The sequence below is a fragment of the Pararge aegeria genome, chromosome 15 (assembly GCF_905163445.1).
Source record: "Pararge aegeria chromosome 15, ilParAegt1.1, whole genome shotgun sequence".
Lineage (NCBI taxonomy): Eukaryota > Metazoa > Arthropoda > Insecta > Lepidoptera > Nymphalidae > Pararge > Pararge aegeria.
In genome coordinates, this window is record NC_053194.1 from 4,669,449 (window position 1) to 4,691,348 (window position 21,900).

At 35.3% G+C, this 21,900-nt stretch overlaps 1 protein-coding gene across 1 annotated transcript in view; it reads left to right on the forward strand.

Annotated features, from left to right (window-relative positions):
- LOC120630049 overlaps positions 1-17,482 on the forward strand; it is a 31,989-nt gene extending 14,507 nt beyond the window's left edge. Inside the window, exons 2-5 of the mRNA XM_039899177.1 lie at positions 10,415-10,518; positions 11,013-11,129; positions 14,282-14,511; positions 14,789-17,482. Coding sequence (XP_039755111.1) covers positions 10,417-10,518; positions 11,013-11,129; positions 14,282-14,511; positions 14,789-15,182 — 843 coding nt within the window. The 5' untranslated portion in view covers positions 10,415-10,416 and the 3' untranslated portion in view covers positions 15,183-17,482. The remainder of the gene's footprint in view (positions 1-10,414; positions 10,519-11,012; positions 11,130-14,281; positions 14,512-14,788) is intronic.
- The last annotated feature ends 4,418 nt before the right edge of the window (positions 17,483-21,900 follow it).

Consider the following 21,900-nt stretch of genomic DNA (forward strand, 5'->3'; position numbering starts at 1 on the left):
AATCCAATGAGACGATGTGCTTCGATTAAGCCATCTTATCTCATCTTATGAACGCCGATTGGCGCAGTGGGCAGCGACCCTGCTTTGAGTCCAAGGCCGTGAGTTCGATTCCCACAACTGGAAAATGTCTGTGTAATGAACATGAATGTTTTTTATATCTTGGTGTTAATATGTATATTGTAAGTATATATATATGTATATTACTCTAAAAAATATTCGTCAGTCATCCAAGTATCCATAACACAAGTTACGCTTACTTTGGGGCTAGATGGCGATGTGTGAATCGTCGTAGTATATTTATTTTTTTTATTTTAATTTTTATCTATTTATTTTCTCTACAATATTTACACACAACACTATTGCTCATAGAATAATAACAAATAGTTTTATAAGATATCAATAAGATCGTTTTATTGTTTGAAGATGATGCAACGTAAAACTTTCTGTAGCAGTTAGCATAATAAAATGTTGTAGTGCGGACTAATGAGAAAAGTTTTCGTTGGGTTTTAAATAAAGCTATATTACGCCGGGGACTAGGGGCTGTGGCTTTCTTTTCACCATTCATACAAAGATTTGCCCGGTAATGACCACGCTGGGCGGGGCACATAGCTCGGAGAACCGATGGACGTTGGGGTCTTAAGGTGCTGGAATGGCGACCCCGCACCGGTAAACGCAGCATAGGTCGGCCCCAAACAAGGTGGACAGATGACATCAGGCGAGTAGCTGGGAGCCTTTGGAGGCAAGCGGCCCAGGACCGTGCATTGTGGAACTCCCTACAAAAGACCTATATCCAGCAGTGGACGTCAATTGGTTGAGATGATGATGATGATGATATTACGCCGTTGTTTTCGGGGAAGCAATTCATCTTGATCGTGATCGTAAGCGAATTATACCTATAGAAAATATGCGTCGTTGGTCCAGTTGTTATAATATTCAACGGGCCAAAATATACTAGGCATTGTAATATTTCTGTTAAAGAATTTTCATTACCAGGATAGAGTTAGGAAATTAGTGGTGTCAACCCGCGTTGATGATATCTTATGTTTAACTACATTTGTCTTATATATGCATATATACGATTCTGTTCAATGATGTTGATCAATAAAGAATTTCTTAAATAAAAAAAAATCAATCACGATGATACTATGATGATGATAAATGACTTAAAGTCTAGTGGTTAAGACTTTAGCATCCCTTTAGGGGAGACAATCCTCGAGAACGCACCTCTAAATTTTTGGAGTTATGTGCGTTATTAGTTCTAGCATTAAAAATATCACTTGCTTTGACCTTAAAGGAAAACATCCCTGAGACCTGCGTGCCCGAGAGTACTCCAAAATTTTCTAAAGCGCGTGTAAAGTCAATCACTCCACTCGGCAACATCAGTGGACTACTGTCTAAATCCTTTAGTTTTAGGGAGAGACCCATGCCCTGTAGTTTACGATAATGATGAGGATAATGCAATGAAAAAAACTTTAAAAAAACTTCTACGAGTACATTTGGCAGGCCAAATATTAATAGATTATTTTTTGTTATATCTAAACCTAGTAGTGGACGTTTATTCGTTGATCGGTGGCTTTATGAGCCGCCCAGGTACTAAATCTTTATAGGAACTTACTGATCCGGCAAGTGATGCGACTTTGAAAATGTATATAGAATGATAAGCAGCGGCCAGCGGTCTATCTCTATTGTGAACTCATCCGAATAATTTCTAGGCTAAAGCACAATAACAAAGGTCTTCATATTGCTTTAAGATGAAATTTTAGAGTGACCTTGCGGCGAAACAGAGATATTTCGTAGCTTTATAGGAACTAAAAGCTTTCGTATTAAAGTGAACGCTTATTAATTAAATTTTCAAACATTCTTTCATCAGCTTCCCTACACAATATACGCCGACCGATCGCATGGCATCACCCACCCACGATTTTATTTCGCATAGCTTCTATAGTGATTGGCTAACAAATCTGGCTATTCAAATTGGGCTGGGTTTTTTTTTTTAAATCCCACTGATAGTTGTAGAGATAAGCTTGTTAAGTAAAAATGAAACTAGTATTTATTAGCATATTTAAGAAAAAAAATTACAATCGGATTGAGAACCTCCTCCTTTTTCGTAAGTCAAAAACAGTATCCCTGATCTGTTTTTGACTTACGAAAAAGGAGGAGGTCAACCTCTAGAGAGATTTTCCAACTGCACTGGAGACGTTATAGTACACACGTTATGCACAAACATATGTCTCTCTCTACTTCCTCACTCGCATAGTCCGATGGGATGGCAGATATGACACGACTGGAAAGAGATCAGGCGCAAGACCGACAGCTGAACAAGCTCTCCGGACTGGAACTAAGAATTTCTTAATAGGAAAACCAAATACTATTCAATCGCCCTACCCGAGAACCGAACATGCTCACCACTAGAACAGTGAGGCAGTTTGTAATATTAGTATAGTATAAAAATTAAGCTTAATTTGCTATACCCCGCTAAAAGCGCTACGACGGCCGACTGGCGCAGAGGGCAGCGACCCTGCTTTCTGAGTCCAAGGCCGTGGGTTCGATTCCCACAACTGGAAAATGTTTGTGTGATGAGCATAAGTGTTTTTCAGTGTCTGGGTGTTTATATGTATTTTCTAAGTATTTATTTATATATAATTCCTAAAAATATTCATCAGTCATCTTAGTACCCAAAACACAAGCTACGCTTACTTTGGGGCTAGGTGGCGATGTGTGTATTGTCGTAGTATATTTATTGTATTTATTGTATTTATTATTTTATTTATTTATTATTAAAAGCAGGATAATCTGTATGGTGTAATATATAATTTCTCCAATCTTTATACTCAACGCCAAACAGATCTTCGACAATGTAATGTCTACGAACATTTCGCTCCGTCACAGGAGAATCCTCAGGGATGATGACTTTACAATTAATAATCCTCAGGAGATGTTGACCTAACAATGAATAACTGTAACTAGTACATCGCAGAATTACGCAAAATAACGCCTGCTCCTATCCCATATTACTATAGATATAAAATATACCTAGTAGAGAGTGCGATGTAGAGAGAAAAATCTCGACGTGATCGATTGTTTTCGTCCACTGCATTACTCGTTCAAGGCTAGCGCATTGCTGAATTCACACGCAATATATGTCAGGGAATCGTTGGGCAATTAAACACGTGTTTGCATGCATTTATAAAGAGGCCACTGAATTGATTGGTTTACATTGGTATACCTACCAAAAACAAATTAACAATATTCTTATGAATAAATACAAGCTTAAAACTGTATCTTATACAACGTTTAAATGAAAACTCAAATAATACTGCAGAGGCTTTCGGGGTACATTATTTACTGTCTCTGAGACTTATCTGTGAAACCGAATCGCTATTAGTTTTTGAGTAAACCATTGAAATACTTTTTACTGAATGAAATGGTTATAAATAGTTAAGATACAGCCCTAACATCGAATTCAAAAATAAAATCAAGTGACTTTTGTCACTTTAATAGAAAACGTGTCGCGTGGGTACTATGCACGTGTTGGTGTTGTATCTTCAATAGGGTTGTCATAAGTAAACACTTAGAATGTTTTGAACTAGTTTGTAAGGAAAAATAAATATGTATTTTTTTGATATCTTTACAGGATGACTCCTTATGAAATATACTCATGCAACAGTATTTCGTAATTCTGTTACACGTTGTATATACTATATTAGAAAAATGGGTATATAAGTAAAGCATTATTGTTTCCTGGGCTGGTAAATAATCTACAATCGTGAAGATAAATTCTAAATATTATAAAGAACTTAAATGAAGAATTAAGATCATAAGATGACCGGATTCTATTCAGAACGTTGAAAAACGCGACCTAGAATGCTACGTGACCGCACTTTTCCATTTCCACCGTTTTTGACCCAAAGATTTTAATAATGAACTAAAAAAAACCCTTTGGGAAATTTGCGATAGAGGTAACTTTGTGATTATTTTCAAGAAAATATATATTTTATAAAGACAGTTCTGACAGTTTAAATAGTAGTATACATTGTTGGAATTTCATTTGGAAATACTAAGCAGCATAATTATGCGAGTGTGTGAAACTAAACATTCAGCCCATTCATATCTCACGTCTAAACAAAGGGATTAAAGTAAATTTATTATATTATTAAAGAATAGGGGATTTAGAGCTTCGACCTTTCAAGCTGTCTGGTAGGATTTTTACGATCAATAGCCATAGTCGAAAGTGCAAATTGTTAGTCGATGGCCCAACAATGCATGATATCATGCGAGCTCCATTAATATCCCATAGATGAGCACAGCCCTCCTGTCTTATAAGAGATAGGGATTTAAGGCTAAATCCCTCCACGCTACTCCATTGCTGGTTGGAGGGGATATAACTTATAGTAGATATATATCGATAGGTTCTGCAAAGGCTAGCAGCAAACAAAAGCCCGTATAATAAACATCGTTAGAAGTTCCGTTAAAAAAACTAGCCGAGAACTTTTATTATAGTTTTTTTAGTTTACCATTAAAAAAATTGAAAACTCGAGCCCAAGGTTTTGCGGCAGCAGATTTTCTCGTGCCAACATTATATCGTCCGCTATTCAAATTTTATCGCTGAATTAAGTGAGCTATTGGTGTATTAAAAATAAAGTTTTGCGCTATAGAAAGTGAGAAAAAAAGCTGGAAGTCATTGATCGCTGTCGGCCAGTCGGCGAACCGTCATTCGACACTGCAGTGTCTACTCAAGGGCGTCACAGTCGCCAATTGGATTCTCAGGCAAATTGTGTCAACTTCGCTTGATAGGTGTAGCACATATTTTGTTCTGTATTTTAGTCTCTTACGACTCACTTGTTGTGGCAAACTTTCATTCTAAGATTGTATTTTAATTAAATAAATAAATTTCCACCAATCCGCAATGGACCAGCGTGGTGGACTACGGCCTAAACCCTTTCTCACTGTAGGAGGAGACCCATGCCCTGTAGTAGGCCGGTAATGAGTTGATATGATAATGATTAAATATATATATAACGACCATAAATTCACACATCGCCATCTAACTCTAAAGAAGCTTGTGTTATGGGTACTAAGATGACTATTGAATATCTAGGGATTTTCCTTATTCCTATTCCTACTAATAATACAAATGTCAATGTAAGTTTGTTTGTTACGCTTTCACGCAAAAACTACTTAACCGATCCTCATGAAACTTTGTACACATATTCTTGGAAGTGTTAGAACTAATATAAGATACTTTTAATCCCGACATGACATCCCGGCTCGGTTCCTTTGGGAGAGGGGATGAAAGTGTTTGACTATTTTACACCATAACTCCGACAAATTTAAACCGATTTAAATAACTATTTTTTTACTATTATATGTGTTTCATTTTGCCCAAACTTTGTGTAGATCTGAATATGGTTGGAGATAGAGGACAGAACTCCTCAGCGGACAGCAGCAAACCCCTCGTTTAAGGCTTAGCGATACTGAATACTTAAATTTTTTTTAGAACTACAACTAAACTGAATGCCACATCAAAAAACAAAATCAAACGCAGACGAAGTCGCGGGTAACAGCTAGTATGAATATAAAAAAAAAAACTGAAAAAAAATTATGTTCATCACACAATCATTTTCCAGTTGTGGGAATCGAACCCACAGGCTTGGACTCAGAAAGCAGGGTCACTGTCCACTGTTTTTTTATGTTTATAGACGAGCCCTTGACTGCAATCACACCTGATGGTAAGTGATGATGCGCGTAAGGTGGAGCGCGCTTGCCTAAGAGATGACTACTCACTCTTAATTTGAAGATGCAAAGCGCTTCGTACGCGTCCTTGGTATATCAACCATGTAGGGATACAGATCCTTGCGGTGTCTCGCGATTCGATGGTAAAAGTTGTGCCAATACCATCAATTCAAATTGGGATGAATATGTGTAGAGGTAGTGAGCTTTTGCAGCATATAACTAGATCTGAGGTATTGAATTCCTGGTATCCTGTGATCCACTGCAAGAACGCACAGAAAAGTAAAACAGATGGTATTTTTAATAAATAAAGGACCAAGCAGGTGATAGTTAGTGGAAAAAACAGCTTTTAAACAGAGCAACACTGCGCAGGGCCTGCAAAGAACACGTCGTACGAAGTCCCGGTCTGTATCCCTCAACTTAAAGTGTAGGTGATAAGTTACACCGACAATAGCCCTACAAACCGGAACACAACAATGCAGCTTGGCACCAAAATTAAGCTAGGCTTTAACTTCTCCGGACTAGCTCTGTCAAAAACTCTAAAACAATGAACTTCCCGATCATCGTTATTCATGATTATTGAATTGGTATTAAACTCTTTATTCGATTAAAATGAATCTCATTACATAAATTGTTAAATAAAAATACAATACAAATTCTGGCATAAGTCTAGTCAAGTGGAAATATATGATATCAATCAAAAACTGCTGTAGATAGTGGAAACTTGACTTACAAGTTTCTATCGTTTAAAAGCAGAAACGTTGCAAGCAGTGCACTATTAAATCTCAAATCTAAACAAGCCATACAGAGTTCCCAGGATTAGGCTAAGATTTCATGAGACACGTGTTGCATCTATTATAATATCAAATGTTTATAAGGAAATATGGCTTTTAATAATATAGTTCTTGCTTTAGTTTTCAACTACCTACAAATAACATTATGAAACTCTACTGTTGATCGTTGCCCCTATTGGGTTGATTTTGAAAGGTAAAGTTAATCTGCATTATTTAGGGGAGGCATTTGTCTCTCTATTAAATAGTAGTAATTATTAATTTAGGTTCAACCCTTTATTCAATTAAAGTCAATTCAGTTACAAAAAGTGTTAAATAAATTTACATTACATGCCTCTTGCATTGCTCTTGCCAGGTGAAAATGTATTGCTGGAATCGAAAACTAAATAATTAATAAATAAATAAATATACTACTACAATACACACATCGCCATCTAGCCCCAAAGTCGCTTACTTAGCTTGTGTTATGGGTACTAAGATGCCTGATGAATATTTTTTATGAATTATATACATAAATACTTACAAAATACATATAAACACCCAGACACTGAAAAACATTCATGCTCATCACACAAACATTTTCCAGTAGTGGGAATCGAACTCACCTTTGGCTCAGAAAGCAGGGTCGCTGCAAACTGTGCCAATCGGCCGTCAAAGAAAACTGATGTAGTACAGTGCAAACCTGACTTACAAAGCTGCACAACTGATATATCGTTGACCAGCAGAAAAGAGACAAGCACTACACACTACTCATCTAAAATGCAGACACAAACAGGGCGCATAGAATTCCCAGAATTGTGCTACGATTCCATCAAACACGTGTTGCGAATTAGAATATTAATTTCCCTTTGTTATAAGGAAATATGTTATTTCATGTAGTTACTTTGTTCTCATAGTATTGTTGTGACTGATATATTTGTTTACCTGAATACCTCGTTTTTCTTGTGGTTATCATTTTCGACAGACAATTACGACACCCTTTATTTCAATTTCCCGGTCAGGCCAACATATTTGGGTGTTACTGGCCAAAAAATCTCTGCTTTTAGCTAATAAAAATGGCGTTGTCTAACACATGCCACAGAGAACACGTTAATCTGTCGATCCCAGTTATAATCAAGAACATAATTTATAATTAAAATCACTACGACTAAAGGCCTCTTCTTTTCAATAAGAGAGTGGGCCTGAATCCATATTAACATGCAAAATGTAGAACCAGCCCATATGGCGATATTTTGTGGAAATATCGAAAAGGGGCCTATACTGCATTGCCTGTTACTTTGTTGCTGCAACTCCAATATATATCGAAAAAATGATACAGATATATAGAAAATATTCTGACTCTAATTTATTTACTTGGTTTAAAGGTTATGCTAACACTCGCCGCCCCGATCTATTTACGTCACTACTGGATTTTAAATCCGAAAGGGAATGTATTTTCGGATGTTAGAATCTTTAAAGCCTTGCGGAATACGCAATGCGATTTTTACGGTACTAAAAAATATAGTGGTTATTTCTTTGTAAAAGAGAGTTCCAAATGTACGTTTTCAGCAATATAATGCTAGGTCTCTAAGTATATACCTTTTGACGTTTTAAATTCATTTCTCTCAACTTGTGTGTATTTCTGTGCATAATGCCACAGTATAAAGAAGAGATACAGTAGACCAATGCCTATGATCTCTTGGTAAATGCCGACGTCTTCTAGTTATGTCGCTATGGAAAATAGGTATATAGGGCCCTTAGGTATACTAAGGCCAAAAAGGGCGAACTAGCTTTTATAGAGATAGCTTGCATTCTGGGGACGAGCAAGCAATTCGGAAATATCGCCTCGGAGTCTTAATTAACATACATAATGCCAAGGTTGCTTGGAAGCATCCGGCTCCGCTTTCAGCTCTCACGAGATAGAAAAATGAATGTTAAAATGTAAAATGTAAATTGTTGATGTTGGAAAAAAGCAACTGCTGAGTTTCTTGCCGGCTTCTACTCGGTTGAATCTGCCTTCCGAACCGGTGGTAGAGTAACTACAAACAGACAGACTTGACGTTTCAAAAGTGCTTATATTTGGCCTACTTGAAATAAATGAATTTTGAATTTATTATAGATTACAGCAGCCAGTAGCTAGTTGCATAAAGTTATTAGAAAATGTAGAATAGTGTGAAATAAAAATTACCTCAAACACGGTCTACGCAGTGCTACGAATCTTAAAGCGTGCTACGAAACTTTAAAACCGCTGCAATAAAGACAATCCTGTCCCCATTAACGTAACTTTAGGTATGCGTGACTTTAGTTTAATCATCATTAACATCATTAACAGTATCGACCCATTCCTCATTTCCATGTCCCCAGAAAGGAATGGCTGTAGTTGGCTAACCACTTGACTAATAACCGCTTATTGAGTTGTAGCATGGGTTAAGGAACGGTGTAAGGTTGGGACTTCCGCTTTACTTTCTGGGGGCCGAGTTAGAATCTCAGCACGCACCTCCAACTTTTCTAAGTTACGTGCGTTTTAACACATCGTTAGAAAACCTGCATGTCAGAGAGTTCGTCATGATGTTCTTAAAGGCAAATCTGACAACCCGCACTGGGCCAGCGTAGTGGACTATGGCCAAACCTTTCTCATTGGACGGCCGATTGGCGCAGTTTGCAGCGACCCTGCTTTCTGAGTCCAAGGCCGTGGGTTCGATTCCCACATCTGGAAAATGTTTGTGTGACGAGCATGAATTTTCAGTGTCTGGGTGTTTTTATGTGTATTATAAGTATTCGTGTATATTATTCATAAAAATATTCATCAGTCATCTACCCATAACACAAGCTACGCTTACTTTGGGGCTAGATGGCGTTGATGTGTCATTTATTTATAGTACGAGACCCGTTCCCTGTGATGGGCCGGCAATGGGTTAATATGATGATGATAATGAGCTCGTTATGAATGTGATTATATAATTTATAGCCATGTTTAGTGTGCTACGTACTTTACATTTTCCGAAGTTTCCGGTGATGTTTTGCATATTGCGTAAGTTCGCGTGCACCTAAGCTTAAACCTTGACCCGCGATGCAGTGGCAAGTGGTACACACGGCATAAACCACAATCACTCTCTGTCTAACATGTGTATAATTAGTGCATTATTATTATGCAAAAGCTTTTACTTTAAAACATTTTGAGTAAAACGCTGAAACTATATTATATATCAACTATCGTTTCAGAGTACATACTGCTGTGGTTAGACAGTCCATTAAGGTTAAAGTTAAATGATTTTATTTTATAACGTGCCTTGCATATTTCAACTAAGTTTGTAAGGAACACGTTTCTCAGAAATGCATTGACCTATTATAGTCCTAACAGCTAGTATTGATTTCAACGTTATGAATGTTTTGTTACAAAAGGTCATTATTATTAGCTATCTATCGTGCTTATTACTTTATGCATAGACTTCTTTGTAAACCATAAAAGAAGAGAGAAATAAAAAAGAGACATGGGCATTCCTGACCACGTATTTTTCCTAAAAAGTAGATACAAAAGGAAGAAACATAAAAAACAGGACACGAAAGGCGGCCTTGTCGCTTAGTAGCGATCTATTCCAGGCAATCTTGGGATTAGGCAAAACAAGAGAAACCGAATGGTGGGGCGTATAAGTATGAGCAAGCTACTGATCATAGGTCTCTTCTTTAACAAAAGACGTGGTTAGTTTTAAAGAAGCTTATCACCAGCTATTTTCAAACAAAGTAAAGTCTGACAAGTAGTGTAGTAACCTAATTGACCCTGACATACTGAAGCGATCTCCATTTTCTACTGGAATATGGAAAACATTTATTTTATAAAGTGTTTAGAAAAAGTTTTTCTTTGTTTCTATGGCCTGTCAGGGAACGTGACCGAACTTAAAACGTGTTTGTTTCAGAGATGGAAATCGTGCCCGAGGGGAAAAACTTCCGATTGGTAAGCGAAGAAGAGCTCCCAGCGGTGGCCGATATCTTAGTGCAGTACTTTCCAGAATCTCTAAAGGTATAAACGATACGTTTTTACACTTATAATCTAAGTTAAAGCTAATCTTACCAATCTAACTTTGGGCCATTAGACTTGAAGTAAGTGGACCAACTTCAATGGAAAACTCTTTAAACATATAAATAGAAGTGAGTTTGAAGTGCTAGAAGTAAATGCTCAAAACTACTATCTCGATTCTATTTATCTAGTATTTTCGTATATTTTATATAAGCTAATATAATTACTTAACTTTGGTCAATCTTTTCAAAAAAAATAAATAACTTTGTTAAATGACTTTGGTTTACCAAAGACCAAAATTAAGATTTTTCTCGTAAACATCCAATATGGTGATAATTGTACTAATAAAATAAAAACCGTGCCATTAAAGAATAGGGTATTCACATTACAGATTTTTTTGAATATTTTGTGATATTGTCATTTAATACCTAATTTATAAAGTAGTCTAATGTATCTGTTTTAAAATCTAACTAATAATGTAAATCGTGTTTTTCAAGTTCCATCAGACGATTCAAACATATCTAAACAACAAGGTGTGGGACTTCCATTTTTATGTAGCGAAAAATTGGCCGGAGGATCCAATCTGTCTACATTTTCCTGGATGCACCAGTACGGTAAGATTCTTCTATTTTTAGTATACACGGTATTACCAAGGGCATAACGGGGAATATTTTTTTAATGGAAAAGCTATTAAATGATGTACTATGTATCATAGATAAAGTCAGCTTCATAAGCTTAATAAGCTTTATAGGTACATTATTGACACACTGACAGAATTGCAAAAATGCAAGACTGCAAAGTTCGGCAAACAACGTAGACTGTACCTACTGAAAACGGATCTGACGTCAGCAAAATGAGTTAATTTTCTCAAAAATTAAAATATTCTTTGGTATTTCGATATATAATTAAAGCCCTTACTTCCCTGATATTTATTTTTATAGGAATCGTGCATTTTGTTGTGTAAAAAGTAAATGTAGCCTCAATCACAATTGTTGGTGTAAATTTATGAATCGAAAAGCTACTCAGTCCACGGTGTCTTCGTCTCACCCAAGATGATTAATTATTAAATAGTAGCATTTGAATGCCGTTTTTTGGTTAAATTCAGTTAATGAATTCAAAACTAGTGTCACTACAAAAAGACACAGCGCGTAAAGTACCCTATTTTACACGGCGTCTTTTTGTAGTTCAACATTAATAAATTAATAACATTTTGATTGGACGAGACCAGGCCTTCACTTCACTGAACACTTTTCGGCGCGGTATTGTTTCTTTGCATATATGACTCCAGCAGTTTGCGACCAGAACTACAAAATTTCCTGACCCTTTTTACCTGATTATACACGAAAAAGTTCATCAACAAACATAATAATTCAATAAAGGACCCGATCTGCTGCCAGATTATTATTGAATGACTCCAAATTTCATGAAAAGATATGAATCAGATAACAACAAGATAACTAATGCCATTCACGAAAACTGCGATAAATTTTGATATCGATTAATTTTTATTTTTATCTATCTACCTATTTTTCCTAAAGAGCTATTTATTACATGAATGATACCTATATCATTCATGTAATAAATAGCTTTTATGCGCAGATTTTTTGGGTCAGATTTTATTGCCTTCAGCTTACAATGTCCTATTTGTCGGCAAAGGCCTATCATGAGCCGAAAAAGAGCTTAGAGCATAGACCCACCAAGCTGCTTCAAAACTTCTTGGTGGGCTTTATCACATATTAGTGAAGATGTCCTGAACTGGCGAATTAACATGTTCTTCGAGATACGGCGGTGGATAACACAAATTTCTAAACTAATAAGGAATTATAGCCGTAGCCGAAGCCGAATATGCCACCTTTGAACCAAGGTGTCAGTTGTACAATCTTTTTTTCCAAAAATATAATAACGGATGTAAATCCAAAGATGTATAGATCGTGTCACGTAAAAAGCTCTTTTATATGTCCTGCGCAGTCGGCAATACTATACGATGACAAGTAAATGAATGCGAAATTTTCCACCCTCCACAAGCTTGAGCCACTTGTCTCGCTCTGTCCCTGTCTCTGTCTGTTCTTAATGTTGTCTGACTACCTATAGGGCAGCCTATTTACTATGTTATACATTGTGGAGTCACCACTTAAACACCTCGTCCGGAGCTGTATTATGTCCCCGCCCCACCCATCACCATTTTAGCTTTGCATGGATTTCCTTTGGAAAACATACAAATTCGGTCATGTAAAAAGGAATTCAATAATATTATCTAACAAATAAAAATGACAGCTTTAACTTGGGTATAAATAATTATAAAATCACTCATTCTCAAGTATAAATCGCCCATTGTTAGACTGGCTGTCGCTATAAAAATGATAGCTCAAATTTGTTCCCATTTGAAGCGCCAAATGTGACATACGACTATTTCTGGAACGAATGATAGTGTTTTTAGCAATTTTAATTTTTGCTCCTTGATTCCACTCGTTATTAAAGATTCACAACAAAGTGCTAGAATGGTGTCAATTAATTGAAAAAAAAAAAACTAACAACTGACAGCCGCCAATCCACTGGTAATAATAAAGATCAGTGCCATAACCTTAGCGTCACCACTTTATTACGTGACGTTACTATAGGTATATGAAGACTTAAAAGTAATAGCTGTTAAAATTTCGAACAAATTTATATGTTAACCAATGAAACTTAAAAGATTACGCTATTTTCTCTTTGAACAAAATTAAGTCTAATTCTAATGTAGCTGTTAATTTAAATTTCCGATTCAGGCAAAGGTTTTGCTCGTCTCGAGCCACATTATCCGCGTCGGCGCCCTCGCCTGAACTGAAGACGACGCTAACTAGCCTTCAGCACGAGTGTTACTTTTTTTTAAGATCTTCTTGAATCTTGCAATTTTTATTTAGCTTCTGACATTTTTTATATTGATAGCGTTACTAGGTCAAACTTTATAAAAGAAAATATGATTTTAATTCTCTATTTTTTTCTAGTGGCCATACTTCATAAATCTTTTGTTTTACTGTATCATCGTAAGAAATAGTATTTATATCAACAGAAGACATTAATTGAAACCGTAGATCGACTAAATGGAACTAAATTAGATGGTCATATTTTATTCTGCTTCTATAGAGTTGCAGAGTATAGATATTTTAAATGTGTATTCATAAAATGACAATGTGATATAGTGATAACAAAAAAAACCAATCGGCTAAATTTATTGTGGGCTTCTTCTTAGACCAGGGCGCATTTGGAACCTTCGTAGCTTCGTAGTTTTACGTTGACAAATTTAGTTATCGCCATCAACTTACTTCTACGTCATATTTTACATGTAATGTACGCATCAAAAGTGCCATCTCTGTGCCTATTTGAATAGATTTGACTTTGAATTTGACTTTAAAATCGAATTAGTGTGACTTGCCTATTCTTTAATTTATTTATTTTGTAGAAAATGAAGTAACATGATCATGAACAATATATTCTCTCGACATGAGATCCCTAGAGAGGTCAGTGATTGTGGTACACTAAATATCTATGCAATAGGTGATTATTAATTCTATCACCGTAGATTGCATTGTCCATTGCGCAGTTAGACCGTCAGCGCTCTTTTTACGTGACACGAACTCGGATAACTGTAGTAGTGTAGTATCTTCAGCGCATTTTCAGGTTCGAAAATGCATTAGTTCTGACCTTGAAAATTCAATTATTAAAAATATGATGAAAAATTGTTGTGGTGTCAAATACAAGTGTATTAATTAATTCTTTAAAATTTCAGCCCAACAGTCACCCATACGAGAGCGTGACGATATTCTGTCCTTCGGAGCGTGCTGAACTAGTCGACTTGCTGACGTCCGAAGACATTCTATTAGATCTCACTCAACCATTGTACCTGAACTTCACTCACGAGGCAATCGTGAACCGCTTGGAGAAGCGCTATGAGGCTCAAGATAAGATCACTGGAGATGTCTACGTATGCGAGAAACCACCAGAAGAAATTTCGGAGGAGTATGTAATTTCATAAATCACAGTATCACTTGCGCGGTCTTGCTAGATCATATATTGCTATTTATCCCTGACAAGCAAGGTATTTGTAAAAAAAACCGCAATAAACGCTGACGAAGAACGCAGGGAAGAACTAGTATTAAAGCTTTGATTATGATTTTTCCATTTTTTTTTCATGTCAATTTCTCTGTTCTCATTGCTTTAAATTTTTACATCATATTTTTTATTACAATCCAAATGTTTTCCACGATACATTATTTGCATTTTTATCTCAACTCAGATTGCCATCGGACGTGGAGTTAGTTCGCCTTCGTCAAGAACACATGAAGGCAGTGCACGATCTGTATCCGGCAAGCGACATCGAGTGTCGTGAAGTGTTTGAGAAGCTGGTCGTCGAACTGCCTGCGTACGGCATCTTCGTCGAGGATCAACTTGCCGCTTGGATGGTGCAGTCCTACTATGGAGCCATGTTCTCTATGCAAACGAGACCCGAGTTTCGTAGGAAAGGCTATGGGATCTTTTTAGCGAGGCGGCTCACCAAGGAGGTAGCTAGCAGAGGCTACAAGCCATTCGTAGTGATTCGTCCGGAAAATGACGCGTCGCGTTCGCTCTACTCTAAGCTCGGCTTCGAGAAACGTTTCCGAACGGTGCGCGCCGTTTTGCGCCCTCGCTAACTCGTTAACGTTGATCACTAGCAGATTTTATTTTTTTAAGACTTTTGAAAAAATCAATTTAGCTTGCGATCATTGATCGCTTAGAAAATTTTAGTAGTAGCCATAAGATGGAGCGACTAGTGCTTTCAGATTATGTAGAATTCCGATTTTCGTAATGTAAAAACTGTGGCTCCAATAAAAAAGGAACTAACCGAAGTAACAAATTTACTTCCATTTGTTTTTGAGATTTTAGATGAAACTGCCAAAAACAATTTTGTAAACATAAAAACATCAGAATTTATGGAGCACGGTTCTTTACAGTCTATTCTTGCGGCACTATACCATGGCACTATTCGGAGCTTACAATATGTAATTATTTATGTTTATACCTAGTACATTACATTACAAACAATATAAAAATTACAAATGATTAACGTAAATATTATTTTCATTCATTTATGCGTTGTAAAAGTTTGTGGAACCTTGTATGATGAAAACAATGTTAACAGTTTTTTAATTCTTTAATGAGGCATTTAAGGTTAATTTTTATCAGGTGATCACAAAATACACACTGCTCTAAGTCTCTAAAATACTCTAAATTGACAGTTTTATTGACATGTGAATGTGTGTGATTCCTTTTCCACAGAATAAATTATGAATAGATAACACTGCTTTAAAACTGTCAATATAGTTTTGTGGACAACTGCATTATAAGCACGATAATAATTATAGGCCCTGCACTAATATGGTTTCTACAACAATAAAGTACCTACATCTTTGTTGTGTCGCAAATGCAAATATTTACAAAATGTTAAGACCGACTGACCATTGACCGACGTCAAAAGTGTCACTATGCAGTGCCGCAAGTGCAGTTTGGTATAACACATATAACAACCAAAATGAAAGTATAGTCGCTCGCTGCGTTTTAGCGCCTAGTTACCGATCTCATTGATGCTGTCCCTGTCAAGAATTGTCCACCTTCTCAAATTATTAACGGCTTCGTTTTACATTGTATCGTACTATGGATAACACATATACAAAATAACACATTGTAACGCTCAACTCTGTTTATTTAATTTTAGAGGATTAAGTTAATCGATCGGTAGACATTAAAGGTACAACTTCTTGACAGAGTTGTCATCAAATATCTCATTTAGGCGAACGCTTCATTACCACTCGTTGACCGAGCGGAACTGTTCTGTCTCATGGTTTATGAAATTTGGGACCCGTTTTGATCTGTGTGATAGCTTAAGCGTACTTTATTAACGTGTCACGGGAATCGTACACGTGTGGAAACTACGTTAGTATAAAAAGCAGCATGAGAAAGATAGTTACCGACTTAGCACTCGAGTTGCACAATTCTTCAAAAGATTTAAGCACCATTATTGTTCATCTGACGCTAGGAAATACGGTTCAAAAAAAAAAAAGTTTAAGCTTTAATTTTATGACATTCAATTAGTTTTATTTTCGACATAGAATCAGGTGGAACTATTATATGTACAATTTTCATTGTAGTATGTATTGATAGATTTTTATAAACATCTTAATACGGGCAAAGTTTTTATTTATTTTATACTTTTTTGATACGAGGAACGATATAAAAAGGCTGGAAGAAGTATTGAAAGGTATAGTGAAGTGCATTTTATAGTTAGTGGTTCATAAAATAGTGCTAATTTTGTTGTACCCAAATCTTTAAAGCACACTCAATTGCCAGCGTCGAAAACTGTGCTATTCTTCTCACAATGTTCCTTGTGGGCAAGAATCGTGTGTTTTGGACATGTCAAATTAGTTAATTTTAGAGATTCGAGTATAACTATATTGCCGCCTATGTCAGATGAGATGCGTGACCAGTTTTGGTTTTATTACTATAACTTTTGTAGGGAATATGTTTTTATAAAACAAAACATTATTGATGAATATCGCAAAGATACCAATAAAAATTTGATACGAAATGTAGATAGGTAGGTATTTTAAAATGGGAAACTATTTTACAATTATATATCGGCGTAGTTTATTCGTAATGTTTGTATTCAATATATACCAGAGAATGTTAAATATATTGATTTAGTCATCGATTTCTTTTTACTCTTATACTTATAGTTTTTAGTTACTGAGTACTTTTGTATTAGTGTGTACGCTTAATTTATCTTATATTTACGTGGATTTGTCTTCCTAAAGACTGTGTATAGTTAACAACAAAAGAAAGGCATGGGTAAAATGCAGGCAAGTATGATGTACGTACCTACGTGAAATTAATAAATATGTTATAACCTGAGTAAAAATTTAAAAATAAAATTGATACTAATAAAGAATTATTATGTTTCTGTAATATATTTGAAAAAGGCAATGTTTTAAGTAGTACATTGCTTCAATTAAAAAATTGGCATTTAAACTCTTTGCTCAAAACTTAAGAGCTTCCACCGTTCATTAATATTTGAATGCGTCAAAATTCAATTGACCGAAGTTACATTTTTAAAAAACATAAAATAAATTTTACCGTACTCCTCATTCATTAACGAAATAACAAAAACTATATCCTAGAATAATTACCAGTTTAATGATAACTATATGTGCATTAATTAAATCATTTTGAACTTTAAATTAAGTAGGCGAGAGCTTCTGATGTTACAAAAAAAAATTTTTTGCTTAAATCATTGAACACTACTACATACTAAAAAAAAGTTATTTTTTAATTACCTGATGCAAATGCATTAAGCCTTCTTCGGTGCATACTTTAATATAAACATTACAATTCTTGGACTTCGTTACAGTTTTATGGGTAATCGCTGAATATTGAAACGCATCTCGTGTTGGGCATTTTTCGAAAGAGCAAACTTCAATAATTCTGTTTTACATTTAACATGCCCAGAAAATACAAAGTGATGTTTCAATATTGACCGATTTAACTGCACCGTCAGTTGCAGCAGACCAAGGGTCTAATACCATAAGCATTGCCCAGCACTTTTCGTACGAAAACAAAAAAGTACCATTGTCCAATACAAAAATAGTAATAGAAATGGCAATTCTATTGAACACAAATCTCTCACCAAATTGACAGGTCTAAAAGTAGTCCTGTCCTTTTCTCAATTTTACCTGTGGAAAAAGATAGCACTAGTTTTAGATCAGTAAATTTTATAAACGCTAAAGATTTGCGTACAGATTGTAAACACGTAGATATCTACGTAGAACCGAATTTGTTAAATCATTCATCTACTTTCTGTTTTTTTTTTTATTTTAATGTTACAGGCTATAGCTTTATTTCATTAATAGTACTATATTTAATTATCTTTAAGGTTGACATTTTAGACGCTTGGTCTGCTTAGAACCTAAAAGTAGTTCCACACTTTCAACCAACCGACCGACAAATCAAAATTGTATTTACTTAATGTGAGTTGGTTATTTTTTTTTACTCCTACACGAGTCTACGGCATTATTTACACTTTGTTAAGTGGAAGGGCTGATGGCAAAGTGTTAAGTTAAAGAAGCATGTAAATAAAATGTAGCCAGTGTGTCCACTTACATGATAATTTTACAACTAACTTGACACTTAGGTACACATTTCAATTACATGTGCTGCTTAACAAAATGTAAATCGAGCAATAGTCACGTTGTTGGTCTCAGAGGGTAGTAATTTTTGGTAACAACTAGAAAATAAGCCTATCGACAATAAATCCAAAAGCCAAAAATGTCATTAATAACATCGAGTGTTTCGTCAAAATTCTAGAACCTCAACACTGTCGACTACTTATTTAAAATTCTATAAAAATCATTAACAACATGCAATCATGCTAAAGCTTCCCCATTTTCCTACTAATGGTAGGTACATACGATTTAAGTAGTTCGAATATTTCTCGAAATTTATTAATTGTAAGAACAGTTTTCTGAACACTTTCCCTTGCCTAAATAAACAATGAAGACATCAGGACACATTTCCGTCCTCGACACTGCAGTTGGTGCGAAAATATTGTAATCGCAGTATATTTTCAAAAGGATAATAATAATTGTAACTGCAGCTACACAAAGATAATCTAGTGTCCGTTCTGTATTGTTTATCACATTTACCTTGCAAAGGTATAAAAAAAAATAATAAAAATGATATATTATAACATTTGTTTTATTTTATTCTGAGTTAACTACAGTAACTTCTTTGCACGCCTCATAAGCGAAGCGTTGAGGTTGTGCTCTACTCTCGACATTTCAAAAAAAGCCGTTTCCTCGAAACTGAAATTGATTTTTTGTTATTTATATTGCACTTACAGGTTAATTTGAGTACACTAATATCAAGTCAAATAATTTGTCAGGCACATAAAATACATTTCAATAACATTTTTTTTGTTTAACATAGTAAATAATAACATTAAACATAATCTTTTCTGGACGTCCGTGTATGGACGGGTGTATGTGGCATCAAAATTGGTCGAAAAAATGATCGTATCGGAATATTTTTTTTTTAATTATCTAAAGTAACACACGACATAATTTCTTAGTCAATATGAGCGTTCAATTCACTGTCGTTAAATTTCCATGTAATTATTCTAGCTAATATTAATTGTAACTTTCAATGTGCAATCATTATGACATTCCCGTGTCTTGTTTACAAAAAATGAATAATAATTAATATGAAAAAAAAAAATTGTAATGAGCATTGAAAGTTTCAGTTAAAAAAAATTCAATTTTATTGTGAAAAAAATGAGATTATGAGACGTGCACTTTTGGATTTTCCAAACTTTTTTTGTTTTTATTCTTCTATATGTTAGCCCTTGACTGCAATATTACGTGGTCGTACCAGTTGGTAAGGCAATTATATTAAAGCCTATGCGGTTTCTACGCGACATAGTTCCGGAACGCTACATCGCTTTGCGGCACTGTGTCGGTGGTAACACGTCACGGCCAAAACTTTCCACCAGACCAGACCAAATGAAAATTCAGGAGTTATAAATTCCTAAATTGCCCCTATGGGGGATCGAACCCGGGACCTCTCCCTTAAAACCGCAGCGCTCACCGTTGGACACGGCAACAAAAACTCAGATAACTGTAGCTCTTGTCTACAACTACCTCAAGCTTACTTAACGCCTAACTGCATTCATCTTTAATCTGTACTAAACATTTCGCGACCTCAGAATCTGGACTTGCAAAACTTGTTAATTTCACTCTCAAACTCTTACAAGAGTCTGGAGTTGGAAGGAGTTTCGGTGCTATTAGTACGTAGTAGTATTTTGTAAAAAACTCTAAAAGTTTGTTAATCTTGAGTGAATGGTAGTAAATTATAGATCTACAATTCATTCTCTTTTTCTAAAGGGATAGCTCTAAAATAGTGACATTTTAAATAGACGTGATATAAAAAGTAATATGGATGATATTTTTTATCGCAAAAGCTGTTATACACAAATCCCATTAGCTTCCCGCACGTGTGCTGCGAGGAGCGTTGTCTCTACTAAATTGACAGTTACAAAAATAGTGCTATCCTTCTCCACGGGAAACATTGCAAAGAGGGCAACACTACACTTGCCATGCCACTGGATCAACTTCAGAAAGATATCACGGTAAGGAAAATAACTTTAGTTTAGTTCTAACTATAGAGGGTAGAGGTAAGGAGAGTCATCTTATATGGGAGAAAAGTTGAAAAAGTGTCCAGTGTATGCGCTAAATAACAGTTCAAAAATCCTCCACAATGGCGCTGGTGGATGCACAGGGTATGGTATGAATGTAGCAATCGTAGATGAATTGAAGTATGCCGAGTTAAAAATTTAATGTCATTATCGACTAAAGTAGTTAATTATTGAGAATTTCAACAACTTACGTTGTACAAAATATTGTGGTAAATATAACCTTACTTCCTTGTATCTCCATACTTCCTTGTTTATTTTTCAAGCCTACTCTAACAATATTTATATTTGGCGCTTCTTTTAAGAGTTACCCTGATGCAAATGTGGCGCCATCCTAATTTAATACATTTTGACGACACTTTTTCATATACACAGATGACTCTGCTTACCTCTACCCTCCATAGTTCTAACATACAAGCATTTTTTTTTTTTCTGTCGCAAGAGTCTTATACAAACCACTCGTTCCTGTGGTAAAGAAAACAAATCGCTTTGGTAGGTTTGACGATAGTAACATGAAATCAATAGTTTGAACTATTTATTACAAGGAAACTTTTCAATAAGAGAAAATGATGCTGGATTTTTTGTGGGCGCAGCTAGATGAACTGCGTTATGAAATATCGAATTAAGCGACGAAAGTAAAAAAACAAATAAGAAAATTATGAATACTTAAAGTTTGATTCCAGTCATGTTTATTTAGGTGTCAATTCGGTATAATATGTTTTTTATTTTATTATTTTTCAGGTCACGATCAATATGAAAACTAGTATGTTTAAATCGATAAAACACACATTCTCAACCGAGATATTACATAGTGTGAGTAGGGTTTTAAGTCTCGTTTTACAATCTACTATTGACCAATAATAACCAGGATCTATGTACTTTATTTCACCCCCATTGGCATCCAACCATTTTCTTCGCGATAATTTATTTTTTGTGAAACTATAATGCTTAAACTAGCAGTATAAAAGTACACATGTGTTATTTATCTCTTAAAATGGCTTTACGTATGAAACCATATTCCTCAGTAGAGGGTCTATTGTCTCAGGCTTAAAAAGGCTGGAACCCAGAGCCGTTAAAAAAAGTCTATTGTCTAATGTCTATGGTAGTTGCTCAAGTCAAATGTCAAAGTTACA